This window comes from Acinonyx jubatus, chromosome E2 (assembly GCF_027475565.1).
Source record: "Acinonyx jubatus isolate Ajub_Pintada_27869175 chromosome E2, VMU_Ajub_asm_v1.0, whole genome shotgun sequence".
Lineage (NCBI taxonomy): Eukaryota > Metazoa > Chordata > Mammalia > Carnivora > Felidae > Acinonyx > Acinonyx jubatus.
The window spans coordinates 41081688-41093184 of NC_069396.1; the positions used below are offsets into that span (position 1 = coordinate 41081688).

The window sequence follows — 11497 nt, forward strand, 5'->3', positions numbered from 1 at the left end:
CTAGCATTTGTTTTCTCTGCTTTAGGATCCAATCAAAAATTGTTCATTGCATTTAATTGTCATGGTCTTAACTTAGCCTCATTGAGGTCAGTTCCCTGGCTTTTTTGTGTCTTTGATGTCCTTGAAACTTAGGAAGAATAAGGGCAGTTTCTTTGTAAAATATCTTTCAATTCGGATTTGTCTGTTTCCTCAGGATTCTGTTTGGGCATTTTTAGTAAAAAATACTGTAGAGCTGATCTTACATCAGAGGACAAGAAACTTAAAATCATTACTTGTGGTGAAAAGTAGTTTAAAAGTCTAACTTTTTATTAGGGAATATTCTGGACATACAAAGAAGTATTAAAAAAAGTCACAAACACCTGGACATCCACCACTGAGCTTTCTCAGATCTTTTAACATTTTGCCATACTTGCTTCACATCTTTTTTTTTAACCCATAAACTATTTTAAAAAAATTTTTTTAAACGTTTATTCATTTTTGACACAGAGAGCATGAGCGGGGGAGGGGCAGAGAGAGAGGGAGACAGAATGGGAAGCAGGCTCCAAGCTTTGAGCTGTCAGCAAAGAGCCCGACGTGAGCCTGGCACAAGCCCGACGCAGGGCTTGAACCCACAGACCTCGAGATTATGTCCTGAGCTGAAGTAGGACACTCAACCGACTGAGCCACCCAGGTGCCCCCCCCATAAACTATTTTAAATTGAGGTATGATTTTAGATGTAGTAAAATACATTATTTTTCCTGTAGAAGTCGTGACATTTTTTTTCAAGTTTTATTTTGAAGTCTGGTTAGAATTCCGTGACATTTTGAAAAATGCAGACAGTCCTGTAATTGCTACAATCACAATAGACAGCAGTCCCCCGACCCCCCCATTACCTTATGTTCCTTTGTAGTCATTTCTTTGCCGAACTCCTAATCCTTTGCAGCCACCGATCTTTTTCTTCCCTGTTTCACCTTTTCCAAAATGTTGTAAAAATGGAAACGTGCACATGGAATCATGCAGTAGGATGTAGCCTCTGAGTCTGGCTTCTCTGACTTAGTCTAATGCCTTTGAGACCTGCCCTGGGTTGTTGCATGAATCATAATGTCTAACCTTTTTACTGCTGAGTAGTTGTCCATTGTATGGATATGCAACAGTTTGTATCATCACCAGTTGAAGGCGTTGCTTGAGTTGTTTCCAGTTTGGGGAGATTATAAATAAAGCTGGTGTAACCTTTACATGTAACTTTTTGTGTGAACACGGGTTTCATTTCATGGGCAAATAGGCTGGGATTACTTGTCTGTTTAACTTCATGAGAAAATTTTCTACAGTAACTGGATCATCTTACATTCCCATGAACAACGTACAAGATTTCTAGTTGTGTGGCGTCTGGCTGGCTCAGTTGGTGGATCGTGGGACTCTTGATCTTGGGTTTGTGAGTTTGAGCCCCACGTTGGATGTAGAAATTACTTAAAAATAAAATCTTGGGAAAAAAAAAAGAGTTCTAGTTGCTCTGCATCCTCACCAGCACGTGAGATGATCAGTTTTATTTATAAATTTCAGCCATCCTGGTAATGTTTAGTGTGTAGTGATATCTTTTTGTGGTTTTAACGTGCATTTTCTAATGACAAATGGTATGTTAATCGTCTTTTCAGGTGCTTGTTTGCCATCCTTCCATCTATTTGGGTCAAGTGTCTGTTCATATCTGTCCATTTTTCTAACTGGTTGTTTTCTTATTGAGTTTTAGAGTTTATATATGGTGGATGAAGTTCTTTTTTGGATGTGATTTGCAAATATTTTCTCCCATTTTATGGCTTTTCTTTGTCTTAAACAATATCTTTCAAAGAACAGAAGTTATAGGGGTCCCTGGGGGGCTTGGTTCAGTTTCCAACTCTTGATTTTGGCTCAGGACATATCTCACAGTTTGTGAGATTGAGCCTTGTGTTGGGCTCTGTGGTGACAGGGAGGAGCTGGCTTGGGTCCCTGTCTGTCTGTCTCTGCCCCTTCCTTGCTTGTGTACACTCTCTTTCTCTCAAAATAAATAAATAAAAAGTTAAAAAAAGCATTAGTGGGGCGCCTGGGTGGCTTAGTCGGTTGAGTGTCCGACTTCAGCTCAGATCGTGATCTCACCGCTCATGAGTTTGAGCCCCACGTCAGGCTCTGTGCTGACAGCTCAGAGCTTGGAGCCTGCTTCAGATTCTGTGTGTCTCTCTCTGCCCCTCCTTGCTCATGCTCAGTCTCTCTCTGTCTGTCAAAAAATGAATAAACGTTAAAAAAATTTTTTTTTTAAAACATTAGTTTTTAATTTGGATTAAGTCCACTTTATCAATTTTGGTTCATACAAATTATACTTTTGGTGTTATATCTAAGAAATCTTTGCCTAAGATTTTAGGCAGCCCCCATGTATTTCACACAATTTCCCCCATGTATTCTTTTAAATAAAAAAAAAAAAATTTTTTTTTCATGTTTATTTTTGGAAGAGAGAGAGGCAGAACGTGAGCCGGGGAGGAGCAGAGAGAGGGAGACACAGAATCTGAAGCAGGCTCCAGGCTCTGAGCTGTCAGCCCAGAGCCCAATGTGGGGCTCAAACTCAAGACCATGAGATCGTGACCTAGGCCGAAGTTGGATGCTTAACCGACTGAGCCACCCATGCACCCCCCCCCCCAATTTTTTTAAAGTTTATTCATTTTGAGAGAGACAGAGGGCATGGGAGGGGCAGAGAGGGAGGGAGACAGAGAATCCCAAGCAGGCTCCATATTGTCAGCACGGAGCCCAATGCAGGGCTCAAGCCTACGAAACTCAAGATCATGACCTGAGCTGAAACCAAGAGTTGGACGCTTAACCGATTGAACCACCCAGGTGCCCTTCCCCCATGTGTTCTTTGAGAAACTTTATAGTTTTATATTTTACATGTAGATATATGATCCATCTGAGCTCATTTTTGTATCTGATATGAAGAATGGATCAAAGTTCGTTTTTGTGCATATGGATAACTAATTGTTCTAGTATCATTTGTTAGAAAACTGTCCTTTCTCCAGCAAATTGCTTTTGTGCCATTGTTGGAAATTATTTGATCATATATGTGTGAGTGTATTTCTGTTCTGTTGCTGTGTCTGTGCTTTCTCCAGTGTCACACTTTTCTGATGACTGTAGCTTTATGGTAAGTCTGGAAATCAGATGTTATGAGTTTTCCAACACTGTTGGTATTTTCCAGAATTATTTGGGCCATTCTAGTTCCTTTGCCTTTCCAATAAGAATTTCATAGTGAGTTCATCGATTTCTCAATTCCTGATGGAATGGAGTTGTATTTATAGATCATCGAGGGGAAAATCGACATTTTAACAATCCGTGAACACCACATATCTGCATTAGAGGTCTTCCTTGATCTAGTTCATTAGTTTGTATACCTTTCACCACACACATTTGTAGTTATTTTGTTAGATTCATTTCTGAGTAATTCCTGTCTTTTGGTGCTGTTGAAAATAGCACTATTTTTCTTTAAGTTAAATTTCCAGTTTTCATTGCTGGAGTATGATGTACATACAGTTGAATTCAATATTTGACCTTGTACCCTGGAGCCTTGGTATAGCCACTTAACTAGTTCTGACATTATTTTTGGTAGATTACTTAGGATTTTCTATGTAGATGTTCTCGTCTGTGAATAGAGACCGTTTTCTTTCTTCATTTCCAATCTTCCTGACAACCTTTTTCTTATCTTATTATACGATGTTGAATAGTTGTTGAGACCATATACCGCTAGTACTTTTTTTTTTTTGTAGGTTTTACTTTTTAGTTCTGGAATTCACCTTTTCCAAAGGGTTTTTCTTTAAAGTTTCCATTTTTTTACACGAGATTCTCCTCTTGGGAAAACAAACTGAGTATAACCGCTTATCCTTAAGTTGTTCTGCATATTTGTAACAGCTGCTTTTAAGTCCTTGCCAGGTCATGTCAACACCTGGGCAGCCTTGGGTTCACTTTCTTCTTACTGTTATTTTCCTTAGCCACATAACCACCTGTTCATGTCTTCACATGTCTAGTAATTGCTACCCTGGATATTGTGGTTATGGCAAAGAGTGCTGACCTGTGCCTTAGTCACTTGCTACATCTGGCCTCTGGGAGGCTTGGTTTACGCTTTTCAAGCACCTGTGGGCCTGGGGCAAGCCGGTAGGGCACATTTCCTTTGCCCGGTAGTGTGGTCTTGTATTCTCAGGCCTGGCACCTGGGAGTTTCTGTGGAGGGCCTGCGGTGCATCCTAAGCCTCCTTAATTTGGCAGGACTGGTGCCGCAGACTGTTTTCCTGTGATGGGTGCCAGGGACAAACAAAGGCCGACAGTAGTTAAAGCCTTGGCTGCTGGCAGCGAAGGAGCTCAGAAGGGCAGAGGTGGCCGAGCATGGTAAAGGAAGGCAGAGGAAGAGGAGGGGAGGGGCTCTGGTGAAAACCAGCAGGGCTGGTCAGCGTCCTGTGAGTAGGCCAGCGTGGCTGCTAGCCGAGAAAGGCGGCTTCTGTCCCTGCCTCCCGGGTGATATACCGTGTCGCAGGAATGGCTTTCGTGTCCTCGAGAGAGACTCCTGAGTAGCGGGAGACGCACGCACATCTCATGGGGACAGGAAGCGCTGGCACCTGAAAGCCCTCTTCAGGGAATGCTCACAGGAAGGGAGGCCGAGGGGCTCTGAGAAGCTGGCCGGAACAGACAGTGAGTTCTCCTGGCAGCCTTGAGCTTCCTTCCCCAGGCCAGGCGTCGTAGAGGGGCTGGGGTCATCCTCAGGACACGGCCTCCAGGTGCAGAGGTCCGGGGCTGTCGCATGCGCATGCGAGAGTTTGCAGTTCTCACGGGCAGCAGCTAAAACGGTGTAGCTTCTGTCCACCCTGTAATGATTGCTATTCTCTGGACTGCAGGGGTCTTAGCTGGGCGATGCAGGCTTGCCAAGGACTTGGCTCTGCCCAGCGTGGCTCTTTCAGAATTTCTCCCTAAACTTAACAGCTACTCCCATAGCCGCAAACTCCCTTCTCTGGTTCCTCAAGCCACACTGTCTTTCTGCCCGTGTTGCAGCCCCTCAGCCTGGGCTGGAAAGCTGTACCCAGACCCACCCAAGGCTCCCTGCTTTGCAAGCATCCCGTCCCTCTGTTTCTAGTCTGTTCAGGGCCTTTAAATTGTTATTTTGTGTTTCTTTTCCCAGGGTTTATCATTGTTGCTTACAGGGGGGTTAGTCCATGGAAATTAGTCTGCCATGAACGGGAGCCAGAATGGCCCGCTTTTCTTTTTCCCAACTATTTCCTATTAAAATAGTCAAACATTTAGAAAAAGAGAATACTTAAAGTGAACACCGGTACTTCTGCCACCTGCTACCTAGGAGCCAGAGTCTTGGGATGGCATTGCTTTTAGGCCCTTTCAGTAGGCAGACTTAGGAAATAAGTGCATTTAAAAAGTCATGGGTTGGGGCGCCTGGGTGGCGCAGTCGGTTAAGTGTCCGACGTCAGCCAGGTCACGATCTCGCGGTCCGTGAGTTCGAGCCCCGCGTCAGGCTCTGGGCTGATGGCTCAGAGCCTGGAGCCTGTTTCCGATTCTGTGTCTCCCTCTCTCTCTGCCCCTCCCCCGTTCATGCTCTGTCTTTCTCTGTCCCAAAAATGAATAAAACGTTGAAAAAAAAAAAAAAGTCATGGGTTCCTATTGATACTTTCAATTCAAAGTTAACTTTTCATTTTACATTTGTGTCTTCTAACAATGAAAATCCTAGTTTTCAAGAACACTGATACATAACAAGCTGGCTTCCTGTAGGTAATAACTTGTGTTCGTTCTGGTTTATCTGTTGTCTTCCTTTTAATATGAGCAGAATATACGTGTATTCATATTTCCTTCTCTTTCTTACAAAAGACAATATCGAGAACATTATTTGGGACCTTGCTTTTGTATTTTATTACAAATACTTAAATATAGGAGTTCGAGGGCTTTGATCTCAGTTTACTTTTTGACTCGACTCACATAATTCAAAATTACATATTATTGGTTATGTGTTTTTTTATTTTTCTTTTTTATGTGTTTTAGAATTATATCTTTGCATCTTCTACCTTTTTTTCCAGCTTTATTGAAATATAATTGACGTATAACATTGTGTAAGTTTGAGGTATACAGTGTGATGAGTTGATCTATATCTTTTTTGTCTTTTATCTTTTACCTTTCGTGTGACTATTTAAGACAGAGGTACTCATCAAGAATTTGGTAGATCACTTAAGTTCATAACAGTTATCCTGCCTCTAAGGTTTATTATTTTATGGTTCTACTTTTAAATCATGCATTGTTTTGTTTTTTAAAATTTTTACAGATTGAAGATCCGGGATGCTTCTGGGTTATTATAAAAGGATGTAGTCCCTTTTTAGATCATGAAGTTGATTATCAAAAACTAAATAGTGCCATGAATGACTTCTATAATAGCATGTGTCAAGATATAGAAACAAAGCCGTTAATGTTGGAAGAGGGGCAGGTATGTATCTCAATTTGCTTTAAGCACTGAGTCTTGAAATACTACTTGAAATGTCTGCTGTTTTGGCGATAAAAAGCTTTTAGAGTATTTTAATTGCTTATTATCGTTGCCTTGTGTTAGGTTCTTCTGGCTGCACAGGATTCAGGCTGGTCCTGGAAAGCAGACGTTGTAGAAGGTTCATGTGAGGCATCAGGAGATGAAATGTCATCGAAAATTGAGGCTTTGGGTGGTCCTCCTGGGGCGGGGAACTGGAGGGTTATTCCAGTTCCGTCACAGGTGTGGGGGCCTCAGGCGAGAGGGCATGGGGTTTTCAGTCTAGGGCCTATGACTCCCTTTTGTTGCTCATGACTTTGACCAACTCACGCCTGTTTATTTTCCTTACTTAGTGTCATGGCCCCTCCTTCCTTTCTTGCCACTTTGGCTCCCAGGCCTATTGTCTGATTCTCTTTACACGTCAGTCATGTTTCAGGAGAGTTTGAATTTTTCTAATAGTATGACAAGAGAAGATTATTAGAAATAATTTGAATTCCTTCCCACTTCCAAAGAAATCATCAGTAATAACATTTATTGTTTTTCTCCATACCATCGACTTGTTGAAGGAACAAAACCCAGTCAATTGCCCTTTTAAAATATTCCACATTTTGGATTGCCCAAGTGCCTCCTTGTTTGTGGTGGTGGTGAACTTTCCCTCTATCCCCTCTGTTTTATGTGGACTGTTAGTTAAAGATAAAGCTTTGATTGGATTTAGGGTCACTCCCTATGACCCCCCTCAGAATGATTGGGGCTGAGAGCTTCATCCTGTGTTAAATTTGGAACGAATATCACTTTGGGTGAAGACCAGCAGATTCAGATGGTGACAGCCTGAGCCCCCCCCTCGGGGTGGGGGGCTGCCCTCAGCTCTTCCTTGAGTGGCAGCACCGTGCAGTGACCAGCACGGCCCGAATCCATCCTTCTGGTTAAGCTTGCAAAAAGGTCGTTTTCACATTCCTTCTGTATTCATGAGTCTGAATTCATCTGCAGAGAACTTTCCCTCCCCTATTAACAGGGTTTGGCTACCCGGAAATAGTACCGATCACACTGGATAGGTAGAAAAGTTGCTTGTTTCTTTCCCTTACCAGTGTTCCACCTCGTGATGTGCCCAGTTGTTTACAGCGGTGTCCGGAGGTTTATGTTGTTTTTCCCTTCTTTTTTTTCATTTTTTAAGTACTGTATTGAACTCTTGGCTTTTAACGTATTCATCAGTAGTAATCTCTGTTCTTGATGCTTAAGTTACCCCACTTTGGGCTAGCAGAAGCCCTGTAAGTCACCAGTTCAAAGCCGACCGGCTGTGTGAACTGTTAAGTGTTCCCACCATTCCTACAAGTTGCTTTGAACTCAGCGTTAAACAGAAATATTCTCCGTCCTTTTGCAAGATTTCTCTGCAGTCTTTTGACTTTGGAATTCTGTGAGGCTCCCAGGAACCCAGCCCTTGCAACATGGCTGCACCTAGTGTCCAGCTTCAGTTCCCGAGGGCAGCAATCACGTCTTCCCTGTTGGGCCCTTTGTGAGCCTGTGCTCAGCATCTGGTTTGCCTGTCTGGGTTGCAGTCGAGTCTGCTCTGGCCCGGCAGTCCTGTGGGACCTTCGGGGTGCCAGGGGGCTATCACTCCTGCAGGGCGGTTTCCCTAAAAACAGGCTGCAGGCGTTTAGGTGGTTTTTGAAGACTTAACGCATGGCAGGCACCGTTCTAGGTGCTGGAAACCTGACAGTACAGAAAACAGACGTCCGCATCGTCCTGGAGCCAACGTTCAGTTGTGACAGAGTGAACCAATGTTGGAGAGCAGGAAAAGCCCCAGGAAGCAGGATGGGGAAGATGAGCCTGGGGCGCGGTGTCACAGGGGCGTAGCCGTGTCATTGACAATTATTTGTAAGCTTTGTTTCTGATTTGAGGAGGCAAAGCGATGCACTTTCCTTTCAAAAAATTGTCCTCGGTTAAGGCGTCAAAACGTAGTTAAGAGAAGCAAGGAAAAGGGACTCGGGTGTCCTGTGTTCTTGTTTCCCCGCCCAGCAGCGGTTAGCGTGGGCAGCCCCCGCCTCCACACATGCCTTCCTCCTGTGAGGGAAGGTGTAGGTGGCGATGGTGCGGGAGTACCTTTCCGTCGCTCGAGGTCTTCACACTGCAGTGGTTACTTCGCAGGTGTGTGTGGTTTACTGCCAGGAACTGAAGTGCTGGTGCAGGGCTGTCATTAAGTCGCTGGTGTCTTTGGCGGACCATCACCTGGCGGAGTGCTTCCTGGTGGACTTTGCCAAGTACATCCCAGTGAAATCTAAAAAGTACGTATGGGCCCCTGGGTGGTTCAGTCTTTAAGCATCTGGCTTCAGCTCGAGTCATGATCTCATGGTTCGTGAGTTCGAGTCCCGCTTCTCTCTCTCTGTCTCTCTCTGCTCCTTGCTCACTTGCGCCCTCTCTCTCTCAAAAAAGTACCTACGTATTTATTTTGCCTTACGCTTTTTAAGGAGACCATTATTAGTTTTAAAGGAGAGTGTCAATAAAGTAAGGGGATACCGGTCACAAAACTGGGGTTTTTTTTAGCTTCCCTAGGGAAGGCTTGCAGGTTCCAGTTCTACGTGCAGTCACTGTAAGCGCAAGTGGGCAGAGTGAGGATTCATCAGGTAGCTGGGCCCTTCTTCCACCTTCCTTCCTGGCCTCCCCTCTCAGTGTGGTCAGGTGATGGGGTGGGTCCTCAGGGAGGCGGAGAGTCATCTTGTCCCCACAGAGGGGGCCTGTGGTGGTGCGGCCTCCGGTTGTGGGGGATTAGAGCACCTGTCTGAGTATTCCTGGTCATTTTACTTAGCAGAGCGGGGGCGTGACCATCAGTCACATTAGGTGGGGAAACAGTTGAGAAGGAGCCCTCATTGACTCTAGGACCACCCACTAAGAGTTCGTTAGAAAACACTATCAACAAGGAGGCTTTGTGGCAATTTTTTTTTTTATAGTTTCCTGCCTCCGAGTGAGAGGATATTGGTTTGATAATTAACTTGAGGACCCTTCTTCCAAAAGACTTTAGTTGCAGTGAGAGGTTTATCTTGAGCGGAAGAATTTCATGGCTAAAGGACTTATCGGACATTGGGAATTGGCAGGCATTTAAGAAAAAGATGCCTTTCTAGCTTGTGATTCCGCACCTTTATAAGTAATCAGAATTGTTACAAAATCAAATGTTGTGTTGAATTCTTTGGAAAGATTTTTAGTGTTTGGAGTTTTCAGTTTTGCTTGTTTCGGGCAAGAGAGCCCTGTGATTAAACAGAGCACAGGGAGACCTGGAGGGGCAGTTAGGACGGCCACCTTTTTGTGAACGGTTGAGACAAGACGTGGTGAGGCTGCCCATACAGGGCATCGAGAACCGGCTTCTGTCGAAATGGTGATGCATGTGGACTGTCGTTTGCCTGAAGAATGGAAATGAAACTGCTGAACAACGTGTTCATCAAATCTGAGTCCCTCTTTTGTGCAGCGTTGATGAACATTAATTATAAAAACACCTCAAAAAACCCAATGAGTTTCTGCTCATTTACAGAAACTTTAAGATAATCCTGGTTGTCTGTTGAAATTAATGTTTAAAAATCTTAAGTTGAATTGATTTCACAGGATTGTGCATTATTTCCTAGTGTGAGGAGGCATGTTAGACATAATTTTTCTGGTACCTCCCGCCCCCACACCATGAAGTTTTAACGACAGATACACTGAATATCCACCTACACGCTAGTCACGGATCTGTGCTTTACCCCCACCTTGAGAACCAGTTCCCTCCCCCTGACTTGAGCAGATGTCTGCCAGTCACTTCCTGCTGTTGGGGGCTCTATTAGAAACAAAGAATTGGTTTTTGTGTATTTTAGGTATGTTAATTGCATTGGTGTACTTTAAAGAAATACTTTATATGTAAGTTTTCTTTGTAATGGAACTGTTTCTGTTTTGCTCTTAAGCATCCGAGTTGCAGTAGAAACTTTTATGCAGCTTCCCTACCGTGCGAAAAAATTCAGACTGTACTGCACGAAACCTGTTACGTTACACATTGACTTCTGCGAAGATAGCGCTGAAATTGTGTAAGTACCGCCTGTAACAGATGCTGAATCGTGGGTAAAAGTCACGAAATCAAGTGGATGATGTTACAGTGCGTCTCTTCCCCTTGAGTAGCGCTCAGTGATTCTAGAGGCTTCTTTGTTCCTCAGGAGGCATCTTCTGAGTTGGTATGTGTGGAACCTGGCACATGGCCGTGCGGCCGAATTCCCTGGGCGTCTCCAGAGGCTGCAGTTGAGGGGCTTATAGGTGAGCCTGAGCTCCAGGCTCTGTGATTTTTTTTTTTTAAGTTACAAAAAGTAGGAAATTAAGTGTGAAGAGAAACATTGCCAAGTATAGGCTCATGGAGTATTTAAAAAAAAAAACTGCCCATTGTATTTTTCTCCAGCCCCTCTCTCCACCCAGGCCTCTGCGACCTGTCTAGGCTCTGAATTTGCAGAGCTCATTCAGCACTTCCTATGTGTTCATTTGCACGGAGCCTTTCATGAAAATAGAACATACTGCCTTATTTGCAAATTTAACCTAAGAATGTGTGCTGAAGCTCTTTGCTAATACAACGTACTACCTTCTACTGTTGGCCTTTCTGTGGTGAACATAACTGGCTGTTTGCTGTATGTAACCACTCCCGTCTTGAGAGCCAGCTAGAGTGTTCCCGGAGCACTGTGCGCTGAACATTGCTGTGAGAATGCGGATATGTGCGTATGCAACATAGGGGTATGGAGATGTGTACACGCAGGCAGTACGTGTGCACATATCACCCACCCCACCCCACCCCCCGTCTCTGCCTCATTTTCCTAGTGTTGGGCCGCATTGCCAATATTTGTGCAGGATGGGTCCCTGCACTGGGCAGTACTGTGGCAGGGGTATGGCTGCGGTCTCTGCTGTCTTGACCAAGTGCTACCTGAGGTCCTGAGGCAGCCCTGCCCTTCCACCTGGTACTCCCCCCACCCTGGACTGTGGCATTGTGGGAAGAAAAAGTGTAACACCCAGC

General features: G+C 44.3%; 1 protein-coding gene across 4 annotated transcripts in view; it reads left to right on the plus strand.

Moving 5' to 3' along the window:
* The window catches only part of TDRD12 (tudor domain containing 12), a 71544-nt gene that overhangs the window by 1749 nt on the left and 58298 nt on the right, over window positions 1–11497 (plus strand). For 3 of the 4 annotated variants that reach the window (XM_027044584.2, XM_027044583.2, XM_027044581.2), the window contains exons 2-4: window positions 6298–6456; window positions 8632–8768; window positions 10413–10532. In XM_027044584.2, coding sequence (XP_026900385.1) covers window positions 6298–6456; window positions 8632–8768; window positions 10413–10532 — 416 coding nt within the window. The remainder of the gene's footprint in view (window positions 1–6297; window positions 6457–8631; window positions 8769–10412; window positions 10533–11497) is intronic. The other variant, XM_053211394.1, reaches the window with a different exon arrangement.